Below are 19278 nucleotides of genomic sequence, written 5' to 3' on the forward strand. Positions count from 1 at the left end.
TACTATATAAAGAACTTAAATATTCCTTTCTCTTAGACTCTTGGTAACAATCGTATTTTGTGTTCATTTTTTAATCTTTTCCCTACATCCTAATTCCTTCTACTTAGTCAGTAGCCTGATTCAGTGCAGTACTCTTACATAGCCTTCCCTGCATCCCTTCCCCTTTGAATTTAATGACAGTGGCAGTGTTACAGTTGGAGGTTAGATAATCTTTAGTGAGTTCTAGGGGGTGGCCAGTCTCAAAGCCTCAAAATAAGCAGGGGCACAAGGCAAAGCTAAGAGTAACACAAAGGAGCATACGCAACATGGATAATTTAGGAAAGAATTTATGATGTTAATGATGATGGTAATAGAAGCTGACATTTATTGCATCATAACATTTACCAGGAATTAACCTAAGTGATGTGCATAGATAGTATAATTTCAATCTAAACCTATGATTTAGCTACTATTGCTATTTCCAGGTCAGGAAATGGAGGCACAGAGCATTAAAATATCTTTCTCGAGGTGAATGCAACTAGTGTTGGAGAAAGTGACAGCGAAAGGAAAAAAGGCCAAGGATAAAACTAGAACCGTTTTGGGGGATCTCAGGAGAAAGTTGTAGACAATGTAGATATTGTGCTACAATTAATGCAATTCTGCCACAATTCCTTCAGTCTCCATCTCTTCAGCCCCAGTTTTAAATCCCAAGACAGTGCATCTAATATGCCAGGCTATGGCCTGCCCTGTTAATGAGCTATGATTAGGGAGCATAATAATGTAATACAGATATGGTCAACTTGTATATGAGGGACACAGCCTAGAAATGCAGTAGTGGCTATAAGTGGGCAGCCATTCCAAGTGGTATCTACTTTATGACCTAAAGATATAAGAAGCTATCAAAATTTTCTACAGCTGATATATGGTCCAAAACTATGAATTACATTCATTAAGTAAAATATATGTTTAGTTTTATTATTTTTTAGTTTCTCTGGAGTGTGTATATATATTAACTGAATTGGGAACCATCTAGTATCCCATTTTCCTTAATATGGAAAACTCCCTGAAGAAGCTCCGTTTATACTGAAATGACAGTGTTGTTTGAATGCTCACTGGAGAATCTATTTTATTGATTTTTAGAGAGAGAGGAAGGGGGAGAGAGAGAGGAAGAGAGATGAGAGAGAAACATCAATCGGTTGCCTCCCGCACACACCCCAACTGGAATTAATCCTGCAACCTGGGTGTGTGCCCTGACAGGGAAACGAACCCACAACTTTTTGGTATATAGGACAATGGTCCAACCAACTGAGCCACCTACTGAAATTTATATACTTCTATTTCTGATAGCATGCTATTTTAACTATCTGAATGAGCAACTTGCTGAAAATAACAAAAAAATGCTGGATTTAAAAAAAATCAAATACATTGATGAACTGGTAGGAAATGAAGGCATTCTCATTGAGTAGGGGTGGGTGGGCGGATGGATGAGAATATACTGAGAAAGAAGTGAGGGCCAATGTGGGTTTTTGCTTACGATAATCGGTTAAAGTCTGTATACATAGACCTTCTGCTTTGATAGCTGTGCAGTAAGGCCAAGGGCCCATCTTAAAACAGGAATTTAATAGGAGACAAAAATCTGGGGCCTCAAAGGGCTACATTTCCATTGTAAAAGTGAATGAGAAAAAAAACCTGATGCACAGGTCAGTAAGGATACATGCTTGTCTTGACCTTGGAACCCAGGAAAGGAAGAAAAAGTATCCCCTAAAAATGTTTAAGAAGCTATTTGGCATAAGGCCCAAATTCAACTTATAAATCTTAATTGAAGAATTTAATTTACTCCTAGGATTTTTGGTGCCTCCAAATAGCTTGCAGTAGCAAATTCTAATACTCTATAGGAAAACTCACTTTAAAGAATCAAAAAGGTCTCAAAGAATCCCCAGCATTAACAATCCCAGAAACATAGTGCAGAGTTCAAAATCACAAGTCACAAGGAAACAGGAACCACGAGCAAAAGCTAGAAGAACCAATAGACAGTACAAAAGACCTATACAATTTTCAGTGTTGGATTTAACAGACACAATGTAGACTATGTTTATGTTGTATAAGAAATTAGAAAACAGCTTGAAAAGAAAACCAAGCAGAACGTCTAAGAACAAAAAGTATTTGAAAATTTTGAGGTGGACCATATAAAAGAAATGTTTCTCTGTCACATCGATCTTTTGCTCTCTCCCCCCTTCCTTCCCTTCCACTCTATCTAAAAATTAATGGAAAAATAACTTCAAGTGAGGATTAACAACAACAACAAAAAAAAACAGAGAGAAACTGAGCAGTGAAGGACTATCACAGGTGAACATTTGCAAGGTGGAGTCAAAAGGTAGAAAAAGACAACGCACTTGACTACAGACGTCTGATACAGCCTATTTACTCAACATAATTTAAAGATATTCCTAGCACAACCCATTATATATTAAGGCTCCATCCGTTATGTCTCATTATTATTATTTTTTGCCGGTGCAGGTTGTATGTGCAGATCAATTTCATTAGAATGACGACGAGACGAATCGCAAAATAGAATACATGAGACTATTGAGAACTATTTGTGCATCTTTTAATGTGGGAAATATTCACTCCATATTCAAAATAAACTATTTTAGTTACATGGAAGCCAGTCAGAAGTCCCATTTTATTTTGGGGAGTGGATACTAAGCCTAAATTCCAGCAGAGCGTCCTCTTTTAAAGAGTCCAAATTGCCTGAACTTTGCTAGATATTCTAGTGTTAGAACCTTTGCTATTCTTCTAGCACTACTTGAAATCATGACTCACAAACACGGGGCATGTAATCACAGCAGCAGGAACAGGTGAAAAGTTGTTCCTAGTAGTGTTATGCAGGCGCATACAATTCCCGTCATCCCCTGTGCAAAAATCAACAAATAAACAGAGGCACCGCATTTCAGATTCTGTTGCGCAGCCCTCGCCAGGGCGCCTGGTATTTGTGGTTTCCGTGTGAAAAGCTGCCGGCGTACTGACGCTTACTGCAAAGGGAATAAAACTACACTTCCCACAACGGCACGGGGACGGGCTCCGGTCGGCCTACGTCACTGCTCCAGCTAACCAATGACAGCTCCGGGCGGCAGTGAGGCAAGCGCCGTCAGGAGTCAAAGTGGTTTTTTTTTTTCCTTTTCTTTTTTTTTTCCACCGAAGCCGAGCGGGCGCTGCTAGCGGAGGCGCCATATTGGAAGGGACAAAACTCCGGCGACAGCGAGTGACACAAATAAACCCCTGGACCCCCTCGTTCCCCAAGCGCTACAGGCCACGATGTTGTACCTAGAGGACTATCTAGAAAGTGAGTGGGCGGCGCTGGCGGGGGCCGTCTTTGGGACCTGCGGGCGGGCGAGAGCGCGAGTGGACGGGCGGGCGGGATGGCGGGGAGGGAGGGGGAGGCGGGGGATATTTCTTTCTCACGGTAACTGGCAGCCTGGCTCTGGGCTGCCGGCTCCCTCGACACCCCCCGACGCACGCACGCACGCCGTGACGTAGGCGCGTACTTTCGCCGTTGGCCCCGCCCCTCTGACGGACTCTCCCTTTGACAGTGATTGAGCAGCTTCCAATGGACCTGCGGGACCGCTTCACCGAGATGCGCGAGATGGACCTGCAGGTGCAGAGTAAGTCGGAGCGTTTTGCCCTTGTTTGCTACGCAAGTTCAGTGCCAGACTGACTTGTCATCGACTCCAGCGCCTCTCCTATTTGACTCTCCTCCGGCTGAGTAATACATAGGAATTGTCAAAGAGAACTCTCAGTGCCAAATCTTGCTGCTTCTCGCTACTTTTCTCCTGGCATTGACAAGAGAAGGAGACATTAGAGCACGTGTGTGTTCCTTTCTCTAATTTGAGACTGCACTAAAAGTTCCTATACGTTCTTTGAGAATGTAGATATATGTTTTAATGCACAGTGGCATAAATGTTGAAATTTTGATTTTGAGCCTTTATGTATTGAACGTACATTTTAGCATTTATACTTTTGTTAAATTTCATCCTATTTAAATTTTTTTAAGAGCAGGAAACAAATAGAAGGATGGGTTATATACGGTGTTTATTTTTTTAGAGACCCTTGGAATTTCAAATTTGAAAAGTTACACGTTATAGATTATATTCTCAGTTGTCACCAGCATGGTATTTTGTTACTTAAGATGAGCGAGGGAAATAAGATTTACTGTAAAGCTTCTTGTATGCCATAATAAAATTCTTCTATCAGTGATAGCTTGGTAATTCGGTGACTTTTTCCCAAAATTAACCTTGCTCTTATGTAGAGCAGTATTTGGTTTACATGATCATTTTTTTCTGTGAAGTTCCTTAAAATTGTTTATGATTCAAAGAAGGTAAAGATTCAGTGCCTCTGTTGATAAGAAGGTAAATATTTAGAGCAAAATTACACATAAAACAAGAAAACAGTGATGAGTTCGTCATGTTTTGAAAGAACTTCACAAACCTTCCCCGATTGCGAAGTGAATATAATACAGGTTTTTACTATCTCGTATAGATACTATATTAAAAATTAGGAACGTGAAATAAATTATATGATACATAAGGAAAATGAATAATCAAGTGTACCTTTTGGCCATGTGTCACTCCCTTTGGAGAAATGTGGGTACTTTTTAATTAAATTACTTAAATAATATTAATGGCTGGCCTTTATGAGGTATATCTGTGGAAGATATATTTCTTGATTCCATTTATTCCAGCTGTGTTTAGGCTATATCTAATATGTTTCTCTAGCTGCCTGGTTTTCTTCTTAGAAAAGTAGGGGTGGAGGAAGATCTAGACTTTGGGATGTGACAGGGAGGAAAGGAGTACCATGAAAAGAGATCAGAGAACCAAACGTTCCAGAGTGTGGGAGTCTTGATGAAGCTAAGAATCTTTTCTTTTCTTCCCTTGCTTCTCTGCTCCACCACCTCCACCACACATTTCTATACACATTGGTCATGAATATACTTTTCTCAGCTTAGTGTCACTTCCATGTGGCACATAATACAAGGTGATATGATATGAAAGCCACCTTTTATTCAGTGTATTGTGGTGTGGAAGTCTTAATTGTGTGTTTCTCCAGCTTACTCACAAAGTTCATTTTAACTTTAATGTAGTTGAAGTGCTAAAGATTTGCTGAAGAAGTGGTGTTATCTATAGGCTTGAGCACAAATTTTGATGTCAGATCTGAGTTCATTTTAAGGCTTTATTGACTTGCCCATTGACCTTGGCCTCATTACCACTTCTGAGAGGTTTTCATTGTAAAATGAGGCCCATCGGAGGATTAAAATAATACAGATAAATTACCACTTATAGTACCTGATACTAGTAGGCATTCAATAAGGAGTAACTTATTTTATGCTTTTTTAAGTTATCATTACAAATTTTAAATTCTCTTGTAATTTGGACTTAGATTATATAAACTAGAGGTTTTTAAACATGTATTTTTTTATAATAATTTGAATTTTCTAGAGTTAATAGGTATGGATTAACAAAAGAGACCTCTTTAGCAAATAAGTTTGGAAATGCTTATTTAAACAAAAGAAAAATTTTTAAACAATTAACCGCAAGACTTCTCAGAAGAGATATTTAAAGAGCTATTATTCACTGAAAACCTCCAAAAGAATATAGTAAAAAGGTTTTCCTCAATTTACATGACAATGTAATTCTTTTTACTTATTTTTCTTTAGTAGCAGTCATGGAATGAAATGACTATTCTTGGCACACATTTAGGAAAAAAACTTACCTAGAATAAATACTACAGTATATTAAGTACCTATAAATTATTATACCTACTGTTTTTAATCATGATATGAGACGATTGTGTGTTTAAGGCCATTATAGCAAGAGGTTAAAATCTTTTTATCACTTTTTCTTATTAAAAGAAATGTGACAGTTATCTAGGAGTACTTAAAATAAGAATTGTGTTTTGACACATTTGACTGATTTAATACTATTTGCTTTTGACCCAAGACTATACTATTCAGAAACTACAGTGTAGAGCCTATCTATGTTGTTGACTACTTTAACTGTTGGAAAGAGTTTTGAAATAACAACAGAGAAAATAAATTGTCAGTAGGAAGATTGTAATTTTGTTTTTTTACTAAGATAATTAAGGCGTTCTATATTTACAGAATTAAAGCATGACATATTAAAGTTAGTGGCCAAGTGAAAGACTGTATGTTGTTAGACATTTGTTTCTTTCCCAAGTCAAAGCATGTATATTCAGTGTATGAATTTGGTCTTCTAAATATGAAATGTTTTTAATATGTTGTAGATGCAATGGATCAACTAGAACAAAGAGTCAGTGAATTCTTTATGAATGCAAAGAAAAATAAACCAGAGTGGAGAGAAGAACAAATGGCATCCATCAAAAAAGTATGTTCAACTCTTTGGGTGATTTGTCAGTTAAAATTGGGACCCTCTAAGAAAGATATTTTAAAATTAAACAGTTTTCTAGATATCAAAATTAGAGGAAGTTACCAGTTATTCCTTAGAATTTAAATAATTTATTGTGTTTTAGAGCTTCAGGTATAGGAATTTTTAATCAGTGAAACATTTTGGTAATTAAAATTTTTTTTTCCAGTAATTAGTGACTTTTATTAGAGAGTTGCAGAACCGTAAAAAGGTACATTTTTAATGAGCAGACCTTGAAGTATATTTTTATATTGCTAGGTACCTATATTGGTAGAATCACAGAAAAACAGAATCTTAACAACTGAAAGAATCCTTAAAAAGCCTTTTAGTTTTAAACTAAATTTTTATATGAACTAGGCCTAGATATAAAGAATTCTTTGAGTTTTTAATTGGTTGCATAGTATTTACAGATGTCTTTCAGATTACAATGGATATCAGCTCTCCCTCTAAGGTTTGCTTTAAAGGTATGATCTAGCCCTGGCCGGTATGGCTCAGCGGTTAAAGCGTCGGCCTGCGGTCCGGAGAGACCCGGGTTTGGTTCCCGCTAAGGGCGCGTACTTTGGTTGCAAGTTTGTCCCCGGCCCTGGTTGGTCGTGAGGGTGGCAGCCACTCGATGTGTCTCTTCACATCGATGTTTCTCTCTCTCTCTCTCCCTTTCTCTCTCTCCCTCCCACTCTATCTGTACAAAAAATGGAAAAATATCCTCGGGTGAGAATACAAAAAAACAAAAAAAACAAATAAAGGTATGATCTAGTTTATTTGGGATACATTGGAAGAACTACTTAAAGACATCTGACTTTGGTCATGACTCTACCATTTAGCTCTGTGACATTGGACAGGTCCTTTAATATGTCTAAGTAATAATGGTGCCCCCAACCCCAACCTTCATAGAATAGTTCAAATATAGACTAATAAATTCAAAAGCTACAAATTTAGAGTAGTTGTGTTATTTATTTTACCATATGGGGGGAAGATTATTTCTGTTAGATAAAAATATTTTAGAATTTATGACAGAATTGCTCCTGGCTTAGAGGATACCTGAAGGCTTAGGTGTGTTTGAGTATAGACATCACATATATACATCCCAGAGTCATTCATTGTTCTTTTAACTTGTTAAGTTTTTGGTGTAGTGCAGTGTGCTTATACTCTGAAAAGTCTGGTACTTCATGGAAATTCATAGAATCCATTTTTTAAACAGTAATTTGCTTTATACTGAGGAGAAATCTAATATATATGTCGATTTATATGAACTCATACCTAACTTAAAATGAGAATTATACAGTTAATTGGAAAATATGAACATGCAGGTCAGAATTTCTTCAGTAGTTATATATTTGTTTATTTAGTCCTTACCCAAGGACCCTTTGCATTTATCTTCAGATAGAGCAGGAGGGAAAGAGGGAGGATGAGAAAGAGAGAAACCTTGACATGAGAGAGACACATCCACCACTTGCCACCCACACAACCCAACCTGGGGCCAGGGACGAACAGCAACTGAGGTACGTGCCCTTAGTGGGACCCTAACCTGTGACTCTCTGGTCTGAGGGCCAACGTTTTAACCACTGAGCCAAACCTGCCAGGGCATCCACCTTTTTCTTAGCTGGGTTTTTATTGCTTACTTAGGATGACTGATTGTGATAACAAGGTATAATACTGAAAATGTAGTTATATGTCCTAGATGCACATATTTTAAGAGTATTTATCCTTGAAATTAAAATGTTTATTTTTTTAGGATTACTATAAAGCTTTGGAAGATGCAGATGAGAAGGTACAGTTGGCAAACCAGATATATGATTTGGTAAGTAAAAATAATGTGCATGCTCTGCCACAAATACTTGAATTATGGTTAGTTTAAATTTTATAGGCTTAATGTAATAAGAAGAATAGACTAAAGCATTTACTTTGAGAGTTCAGTATCTGTTTTGTTTCTTTATGGAAAAGAGTCCTTAGTGTTAGTTAACAGGTTAAGATCATTACATTTTAGCCAAATCTACATTGCTTTCTAGTTGTAGCTGGTGTTAGACTTTTTTCTTTTTTTTTTAAGCAAGAATTGGTGTTTAGCTTTATTTATTCTTGTCTTCTTAAGGTAGTGTGTTTACTTTCCTGATAAATCTTATTAAGATTGTTTCTGTGGTAAAATACACATAAAACTACTGTGTTGACAAGAGTTCTTGGTAGTCTGATTAGAATGAAGAAGAGAATCATTTGTTTGTTTGTTTTTTTAAATCCTCACCTGAAGATATTTTTCCATTCATCTTCAGATAGAGTGGGAGGGAGAGAGAGAGAAACAACGATGTGAGAGAGAGACATCGATTGATTGCCTCCCATAGGACCCCAACCAGGGCCAGGGACTGAACTGCAACTGAGGTATAGTGCCCTTGACCAGAATTGAACCTGTGACTCTTCAGTTTGTGGGCCGATGTTCTAACCATTGAGAAAACTGGCCAGGGCAAGAAGAGAATCATTTGAATCAGTATTAATAGATCATATTCAACTACCTATTCAGTAATGTCAATAGACAGTACACAACTGGCTTAGGTGGCAAAAATGGGAAACAGTAGATTAAATAAACTTTAAGAAAAGATTCTTTCTTGCAGCAGCAGCACTTGTAAAAGATTGAAATCACCAAGAACATGGGTATTGCATTATTTGCAACATTTCTCAAACTGGTATAAATATGGTGCTCTTTTTTATGTAAAGCATCTTCTCCTAAAATAGATACTTATGTAATATTCATATCTGGTTTTGCCTCAAAACAAGTTGAAGCTGAAAACAGATGTTCACTTTTGGTGAACTTTAGCATGTAGATTTTATATCTTATTTTTGTACTCTTATCTGGACACAGTCTTACTACTGAACAAGTACATGTAAATATAAATGTCATGGGTGAGCAAGGCACTAGAAAAAGATACATACCACATATGGTGTACCTTATAAATGCTTTACAAAACTAGAAAACATTTGTCTTGTAAAGTCATAGACAATGTTTAGTTGTTTTTACATAGCGAAAATATTTTATGGCTATAATAACCTAGGTTTGTTTGTTCTTACAGTTATTCTGAAAATAATTTCATAAAAGATACTGCCTAAAGAATGGTAGAGGGGGCAGTTGATTTACTGTGGAATGATAAAAAAAAGTTCTTAATTGCTTTGGTTTTGAATTATGCTTATAAACCTAGAAAAAGACATTTTTATTTGAACCCAAGGCTAATTTTTTAGTAACATTCTTCCTCTCATTTAATGACTGTATGTGTTAATCTTTACTACCTGCTTTTTAAATCATAGAGCTCTTTGGTTGTACTCTATTTAGTTTATATTTTATTATTTTTCTAATTTTTATACCTTTATTAAAATACTTCGTGCATTTAGAAAAGTGTGTATATAACATAAATATATGCTTTTTAAATGTGTGTGTGTATCCATCTATTACTTATAAACCACAGTGTTCATCCACTCTGTGCTTGGTATAGTGGAGTTTACCTAGGTATAATGGAGGAATAAAGGGAAAATACTACAAATGGTCCTTGTCCTCAAGGTGAACTAGTTGGGAAGACATGCCCATAAAGTAATGTGAAAAGCCTGAATAGGAACATGTAACAAATAAAGATTAATGCAGTTGAGTAGTAAGGGTATCTGGTAAAAGACTGAACAAAGTCATGTGGAGTTATTGATTTTTTAGAGGGTATGAGATGAGTTTTGAATAGAATTTATTCAGAGGCTCAGGTCTGGATTAGGTGTTGTATAGCATTTCACTCAGAGATAATGGATAAATTTAGAATGAAAATTAAATTCTTTGAGGGGGATAGATTATTTAGACTGGAGAGTGAGGTAATAAAAGGTGATATATAGACAAACAACAGTATGGTGACTACTGGAAGGAAAAGGGGGTGGGGGAAGTAGAAGAAAAGGGGGAAATAAATGGTGATAGAAGGAGATTTGACTTGAGGTGGTGAACACACAATACAATATACAGATAATGTATTATAGAAATGTACCCCTGAAACCTATATAATTTTATTAACCAATGTCACCCTAATAAATTCAATTTAAAAAGCGAATATAGCCCTGGCCAGTTTGGCTCAGTGGTTAGAGCGTCGGCCTGAGGTCCGGAGAGACCCGGGTTCGGTTCCCGCTAAGGGCACGTACTCGATGTGTCCCTTCACGTCGATGTTTCTCTCTCTCTCTCCCTTCCTCTCTCTCCCTCCCACTCTCTCTGTACAAAAAATGGAAAAATATCCTCGGGTGAGGATAAAAAAAAAACAAAAAACTAATATAATGAGTTTAATAAAGTATAATAAAAAGTGTCTATAACAGCAATACAGACATGAGTTTAGCTACTTCACTGATGGCAGGACTTTGGAACCTCAGTATCCTTATCCGTAAAATAGCAGTATTAATTTGTACCTTATGGGGGATTTGCCACATATATATATAATACTCTTAACTTGGCAGATAGTAGACACTCACTTTATTTTTAAATCCTCACTCCATCTTATTTCTCTAACTGATATTTTCTACTTTCCTGAAGCCACTTGTTCTCTTTCAGCTCTGTCAAGCTGAAACTGTTTAATTCCCATTCCCCCAGTCTTTCTAGCACTGTTGTCTTCTCTTTATTCGTTTCCTCTCTCCTCTCCTTCCCATTCCTCATTCCTCCTCTGCTCCCTTTTTAATTTTTACCTTTTCTGTCCTTCCCTTTTATTAATATTCCATTGCTATTTCAGGTGACCATTGCTGTTTTCTTTGAGACAATATTAATCATCAGTATTATCCTCTCACCTTTGTGTCCTTTCTCTTCCTTCTTGAATATCATTCATAATGGTTGCTGTTCCTCAGGGTTCGGTCCCTGACCTACATTGTTTCTTACTGTATTCAAGTGGTTCTCCTGTAGAGATAACGCTCTTCCTATCTGCTACCCCAACTCCAGAGCTCCGGAAGACCAAATGTCACAGGGTGAAGCCTTGTTTTGTCAAATGCCAGTTTTACCTCTTTTGTACCCACACACACATCACCCAAATTGAAAAACATTCCTCCATTACTTTTTCATGTGTTCTCTTAGTTTTGACAATTATACATAAATTATTCTTCAAGCTCAGATTTCTCTTCTGAGTCTATTCATCTTATGTGAGATTTTCCAGGCCCTGGAACTCAGTGTATTAAAATTTAACTCTTAGCCTGCACTTTCTCTTCTCTCACTACCTCCCCTCTTCCTACCCTTCACCAAACACACACATTTTCTTTTTTTTAATTGTTGACTCTATTACAGATGTCCCCCATTTTGCCACCCATCAACCTATTCCCCCTCCCCCCCCCAGGCCTTTGCAACATTGTCTGTGTCCATGGGCTATGCATATATGCATATATGTTCTTTGGTTAATCTCTTCCAGTCCATACCAGCCCCCTCCCTGCTGAGATCCGTTCAGTCTGTTCCATGCTTCCATATCTCTGGACCTATTTTGTTCATCATTTTATTTTGTTCATTAGATTACCCATGTAAGTGATATCATGTGATATTTGTCTTTCTCTAACTGTCATATTTCACTTAGCAAAACAACCTCCAGGTCCATCTATGCTGTCTCAAAGGGTAAGAGATCCTTCTTTTTTTATTTTTTTCTTTATTGACTTTAGAGAGAGAGGAAGGGAAAAGGAGAGATAGAAACATTGATTGGTCGCCTCTTGTTTTCCCCCCACTGGGGATTGGGCCCATAACCTGGAATAGAATCAGTGACCTTTGGTGCATGAGTCGACGCTCAACCACTGAGCCACACGGGCTGGGCAAGAGATCCTTCTTTTATATGGCCGCATAGTATTCCATTATATAAATGTACAACAGCTTTTTTATCCCTCTTCTGATGAGCAGGCACTTGGGCCGATTCTAGATCTTGGTTATTGTAAACAACATTGCTATAAACATAGGGGTGCACATATTTTTCCTGATGGTGTTATGGGATTCTTAGGATATATTCTCAGAAGTGGGATTGCTGAGTGAAACAGCATTTTCATTTTTAATTTTTTGAAGAAACTCCATACTATTTTGCACAGTGGCTGTATCAGTCTGCATTCCCACCAGAAGGGCACTAGGGTTCCCTTTTCTCCGTATCCTCACAAGCACTTGTGTGTTGATTTATTGGTGGTAGCCATTCTGGCAGGTGTGAGGTGATACCTCATTACACTTTTAATTTGCATCTTTCTGATGAGTAGTGACACTGAACATTTTTTCATATGTATATTGGGCTTCTGTATATCCTGTTTGGAGAAGTGTTTATTCAGGTCTTTGCCCATTTAAAAAAAAAGTTTTTTTAATTTGTTTTATTGTGAGAGTATTAAAGATGTCCCCTATTTTTCACTTTTTGTCCCCCTCCACGCATCTCCCACCCCACACCAAGCCTTCACCTGTCTATAGTCTGTGTGTCCATTGGCTGTGCATATACGTATGTATATAAGTTCCTTGATTAATCTCTTCCACCCTCCTTCCAACTCTCCTCTGATCTGTCATTCTGTTTCATGCTTCTGTGTCAATGGTCCTGTTTTGTTTGTCAGCTTATTATGTTCATTAGATTACACATATAAGTGAGACTATATGATATTTATCTTTCTCTGATTGGCTTATTTTACTAAGCATAATAATCTTCAGGTCTATCCATGCTGTCTCAACAGGTAAGAGACCCTTCTGTTTTACTGCTGCATAGTGTTACATTGTGTAAATATACCACGGTTTTTTAATCCACTCATCTGATAGGCACTTAGGCTGTTTCCAGATCTTATCTATTGTAAATAGCGCTGCTGGGAACATAGGGGTGCATATATTCTTTCTTATTGGTGTATTGGGATTCTTAGGATTTATTCCTAGAAGTGGGATCACTGGATAAAATAGCAATTCCAGTTTTAATTTTTTGAGGAAACTTCACACTGCTTTCCATAGTGGCTGCACCAGTGTGCATTCCCACCAACAGTATGCTAGGGTACCCTTTTCTCCACATCCTTACCAGCACCTGTCAATTGTTGACTTGTTGATGGTTCCCATTCTGGCGGGCGTGAGGTGATACTCATTGTGGTTTTAATTCGCATCTCTCTGATTAGTGACATTGAGGATTGTTTCATATGTCTGTTGGCTATCCATATTGTCCTCTTTGGATAAGTGTCTATTTAGGTCCTTTGCCCATTTTTTAATTGGATTGTTTGTCTTCCTCTTTCTGAGTTTATGAGTTCTTTATGTACTTTTTTAAATTAACCCCTTAACAGTTGTATCATTGGCAAATATGTTCTCCCATGCAGTGGGTTCCCTTTGCATTTTGAGGATGGTTTCTTTTGCTGTGAAGACAATTTTTAGTTTGATGCAGTCCCATTAGTTTATTTTTTTCTTTGTTTCCCTTGCCTTAGGAGATGTATCAGCAAAAATACTGCTGCACCGTCGGCCTGTGGTCCAGAGAGACCCGGGTTCGGTTCTCGCTAAGGGCGCGTACCTCGGTTGCAGTACCTTGGCCCTGGTTGGTCGTGAGGGTGGCAGCCACTCTATGTGTCCCTTTCACGTTGATGTTTCTCTCTCTCTCTCTCTCCCCCTCCATCCCTCCCTCCCACTCTATCTGAACAAAAAAATGGAAAAAAAATGACCTCGGGTGAGAATAAAAAAATATACTGTTGCACGAGATGTCTGAAATTTTACTGCCTATGTTTTCTAATTGAATATTTGTTGTTTTATGACTAACATTTAAGTCTATTACCTATTTTTAGTTTATTCTTGGTGTGGTGTAATTTGGTGGTCATTTTTCCACTTTTCCCAACACTGTTTATTGGAGAGGCTCTTCATTCCACTGAATATGTTTGCCTCCCTTGTCAAATACTACTTCACTATAAAGGCTAGAATTGATTTCTGAGCTCTCTGTTCTGTTCCATTGATCTATATATCTGTTCTTGTGCCATTACCAGGCTGTTTTTATTACAATGTCTTTCTAGTATAGTTTGATATCTGATATTGTGATCCCGACTTTGTTCTTCTTTCTAAAGCTTGTTGAGGCTAATTACAGTCTTTTTTGATTCCATGTAAATTTTTGAAATATTTGTGCTAGATCTGTGAAATAGGCCATTGGTATTTTAATAGGAAATACGTTGAATCTATAGATTGCTTTGGGTAGCATAAACATTTTAATGATGTTAATTCTCCCAATCCATGAACACAGTGTATGTTTCCACTTGTTTGTAGGTTCTTCTGTTTCTTTTTTCAATGTCCTATAGTTTTTACAGGTCGTTTACTGACTTAATTAAGTTTATTTCTAGGTACCTTTTTTTTTCTTGCAATGTTAAATGGGATTGTTTTCTTAGTTTTACTTTCTGAGAGTTTGTTCTTGGTATATAAAATGCCACCAATTTCTAAATGTTAATTTTGAATCCTGCTTCTTTGCCAAATTCATTTACTAAATCTAGTAGTTTTTGGTGAGTCGTTAGGTTTTCTACGTACAATATCATGTCATCTGTGAATAATGACAGTTTCACTTCCTCCTTTCCAACCTGGATACCTTTTATTTCTTGTCTGCTCCCTGTAGTTAGGACTTCCACTACTATCTTAAAGAAGAGTGGTGAAAATGGACATACCTGACTTGTTCCTGATCTTAAGGGAAATGCTTTTAATTTTTGCCCATTGAATATGATGTTGGCTGTAGGTTTGTCATATATGCCTTTTATTATGTTGAGGTATGATTCATGTTTTCCCTCTTTGCTGAGATGTATTACCTAATGGGTGCTGGGTTTTGTCAGATGCTTTTTTTTTGCTTCTGTTGGTATAATCATGTGATTTTTATCCTTCAATTTGTTTATGTTTTGTACAACTTTTATTGATTTGCCTTATTGTACCAACCTTCCATCCCTGGAATGTATCCCACTTGGTCATGGTTTATGATCTTTTTAATTGTATTGCTGGATCTGATTTGATAATAGTTTATTGAGTATGTTAGCATCTATGTTCATAAGAAATTTTGACCTGTAATTTTCTTTCTGTGGAATAATTTTATCTGGTTTTGGAATTAGGATAATGTTGATCTTATAAAAAGTGCGGAAGTCTTCCCTCCTTTTAAATTGTTCGGAATAGTTTTTGAAGGATAGGCGTTAGTTATTCTTTGAATGTTTAGTAAAATTCACCTGTGGAGCCATCCTGTCCAGGACTTTTGCTGGAAGTTTTATTTTTATTACTACTTCTGTTTCATTAGTTGTTATTGGTCTGTTCAGGTTTTCTGATTCTTCCTGATTGAGTTTTGGAAGATTGTATGTTTCTAGGAATTTGTCCATTTCACCCAGGTTGTCAAATTTGTTGGCATGTAGTTGTTCATGGTATTCTCTTAAAATCCTTTGTATTTCTGTGATATGAGTAGTTACTTCAGCTCTTTCAATTTTGATTTTATTTTTCTTCTCTTTCTTTGTTTATTGATGAGTCTGACTAAAGCTTCATTAATCTTTTCAAAGAACCAGCTCTTGGTTTTATTGATCTTTTGCATAGTTTTTTAGTCTCTTTGTCATTTATTCTGCTCTTGTCTTTATTATTTTCTTCCTTCTACTTTGGGCTTTTCTTGTTCTTTGTTTTTTGTTTGTTTGTTTGTTTGTTTGTTTGTTTTTTGGTATAGGGTTAGATAGTTTATTTGAATGTTTCCTTGCTTCTTGAGTTAGGCCTTGAATAATGCTTTGAACCTCCCTCTCAGGCATGCTTTTGCCATGTGCTATAGACTTTGAGTTGGGTGTGTTCATTTTCATTTGTGTCTAGGTAGTTTTTTATTTCTTCCTTGATTTCAGTGGTAACCTGTTTGTTGTTTAGTAACATACTATTTAGCCTCTATGTGTTTGAATGTTTTTTGTTTTTTTGGTAGTTGTTTTCTAGTTGTATTCCATTATGATCTAAGATGCTTGAAATGATTTCAGTCTTCTTGAATTTTTAGGCTTATTTTGTGTCCTAACATGTGGTTTATCTTTGAGAATGTCCCATATGCACTTGAGAAAAATGATATTCTGCAGCTTTGAAATGAAATAATCTATAAATATCAATTAAGTCCATCTGACCTAGTGTGTCATTAAAGGTCACTGTTTCCTTGTTGATTTTTTTTTTTCCTGGAAGATCCATCCTGTTATGTCCATCAGGTGTTAAAGTCCCGAGCTATAACTGTATTGGTGTTGAACTCTCCTTTAAAGTTCATTAAGAGTTTTTTCTTTTTTTTTTTTTAATGTGCTTAATATTGGGTGCATTTTTAATTTTGTTTTTTTTGTTTTGTTTATTTTTAAATCCTGCCAGAAGTTTTTTTTTCCATTGATTTGCAGAAAATATAGAAGAGAGGGAGAGAGAGAGAGAAACATCTATGTGAGACACATCGATTGGTTGCCTCCTGCACATACCCCAACCAGGTACGGGGATCAAACCTGTAGCCCAGGTATGGGCTTTTGACCAGGAATCAAACCCGGAACCCTTTGGTCCACAGGCCAACACTTTAACCACTGAACCGTGCCAGCTAGGATGGGTGCATTTTTATATCCTGATCCTTCTAGTATATTGTAGTGACCTTCTTTGTCTCTTGTTATGGCCTTTGTTTGGAGGGCTATTTTGTCAGATACAGGTATTGTTACCCCAGTGTTTTTGTTTGTTTGTTTGCATTTGCATGATATATATATATATATATATATAATATATAATTTTTTTTTTTTGGTACCCATTCACATATATATATATATATATATATATATATATATATTATATATAATTTTTTTTTTTTTGGTACCCATTCACTTTCAGCCTGTGCAGATCTTTTGTACTGAGGTGATTCTCTAGTATACTGGGTCACTCTTTTTTTATTCATTTAGCTACTCTGTGTCTTTTGATTGGAACATTCAATCCATTTGCATTTAGTTATTATTGATTGGTATTTATTTCCATTTTCATTCTTGATGCCCATCATCCCCTCTCTCTGTATATATTTCTTCTTCTTCTTACTGCAGTCCCTTTAACATTTCTTGCAATGTTGGTTTCTTGGTAATGAAATCCTTTCTCCTCTTTTTGTCTGGGAAGCTTTTTGCTTTTTTAATTTTCTCCTGAGAATATGCTTAGAGAGAAGGTGGAAAGAGTTAAAGGGAAACATCGATCAGTTGCCTTTTATATGTGCCCCAACTAGGGATCGAACCCAAACCTGCAACCTAGGTATGTGCCTTGATTGGAAATCAAACCAGTAACTTTTTGGTACACAGAACTACAGTCAACCAACTGAACCACTCCAGCTGGGGTGGAAATCTTTTTATGCACTTTAATTTTTAAATACGTATTTTTTTATTGATTATTTTTTAGAGGGGGTGGGATAGAAACATTGATGTAAGAGAGATACATTGATCTGCTGACTCCTGTATACCTACTACTGGGCATTGAGCCTGCAACCTGGGCATGTGCCCTGAGCAGGAATCTAACTGGGACCTCTCTGTCCATGGGACAATGCTCAATCTACTGAGCCACATTGGCAGGGCTATTCACTTTCATTTTTAAATGATAGTCTTGCCAGGTACAGTCGTCCCTCTAAAGAATAAATAAAATAAAAAATCCTACTTCACAGAAATTCATTTATTGTGGTAGAGACTGGAATTGATTAACCACAATGAGGGCCGACTGTATTCTTGGTTTCAGATTCTTGCTTTTCATTACTTTGAATATTTCATTTCATTCCCTTCCGTCTTGTAGTGTTTCTGTTGAAAAATCAGCTGACAGCCTTATAGGAGCTCCTTTGTCATTAACACATTGCTTTTCTCTTACTGCCTTTAAAATACTCTTTTTCTTTAATATTTGGCATTATAATTATGATGTGTCTTGGTGTGGGTCTCTTGGTGTTTCTCTTGATTGGGACTCGGTGCTTCCTGAACTTGTGTGACTTTTTCCTTCACCGGGATAGGGAAATATTCTGTTATTATTTTTTCAAACAAGTTCTCTATCTCTTGCTCACTTTCCTCTCTGTCTGATGCCCCTATCATGCTGATGGTGTTACATTTCATGTAAGGGATACTCAAGTTCCCTTAAAGTATCCCCATGCTTTTTTTTTTTTAATCCTCACTCGAGGACATTTTTGCATTCATTTTCAGATAGAGCAGGAGGGAGTGAAGGAGGAAGAGAGAGTGAGAAGCATCGATGTAAGAGAGACACATCGACTGGTTGCCACCCGCATGACCCCAACCGGGCCGGAGACAAACCGCAACCGAGGCACATGGAATACCACATTTTCTTAATCTCAGGAAAATCACTGACCTCCTAGTCATTCACGTTGGAATACTGAAAGTTATTCTAGACTCCTCCTTATTCCTCTCTTCCCCACATTTAGTTAATCACCATATTTTATTCATTTTACCTTTGAGTATGTACCTCTCATTATCTGTTTTTCTCCATTTCAGCCTGCCATAGTTCAAGTACTTTAAAAAACAAAAAAATTGCCTGGAATGCCTTTTTCATCTGTGCTTGGTAAACTTGATCCATCTTTCATAATCCTGCACAAGCTTTGCTTCTTTATTAAAGTCAGCTCGATAATCTTGATATTTGTCATTTATATCTTAAAGAGACTTGATCACTTAGAAAAGCCATACATGAATGATTTAGCGAAAGATTTATTTTTCTCTTATGTAAAATAACTGTTAGAGGAGACAGACCAGGGCTTGTATGGCTACTCCAACATCATCAGTGCCCCAGACTCCTACCAGTCTGTTTCCCCTCTGCACAGTTAGAAGAATTGTAGTAGGGCTTTACTCAAAAGGGCACATTTAGCAGTTCAGTCAGCTCCTTTAAAGAGCTTTCCTGGAATTCTCACCTACTGACTTCCAGCTGCAAAGAAGGCTGAGAAATGCTGTTTAACATGGCACATTGCCA

The 19278-nt window shown here is 36.9% G+C and overlaps 1 protein-coding gene across 1 annotated transcript in view; it reads left to right on the top strand.

The window, feature by feature from the left end:
* Positions 1-3157: 3157 nt before the first annotated feature.
* ING3 (inhibitor of growth family member 3) overlaps positions 3158-19278 on the top strand; it is a 37719-nt gene continuing 21598 nt past the window's right edge. Inside the window, exons 1-4 of the mRNA XM_036247439.1 lie at positions 3158-3322; positions 3570-3641; positions 6277-6377; positions 8149-8214. Coding sequence (XP_036103332.1) covers positions 3295-3322; positions 3570-3641; positions 6277-6377; positions 8149-8214 — 267 coding nt within the window. The 5' untranslated portion in view covers positions 3158-3294. The remainder of the gene's footprint in view (positions 3323-3569; positions 3642-6276; positions 6378-8148; positions 8215-19278) is intronic.

Source organism: Molossus molossus, unplaced genomic scaffold (assembly GCF_014108415.1).
Source record: "Molossus molossus isolate mMolMol1 unplaced genomic scaffold, mMolMol1.p scaffold_m16_p_7, whole genome shotgun sequence".
NCBI lineage: Eukaryota > Metazoa > Chordata > Mammalia > Chiroptera > Molossidae > Molossus > Molossus molossus.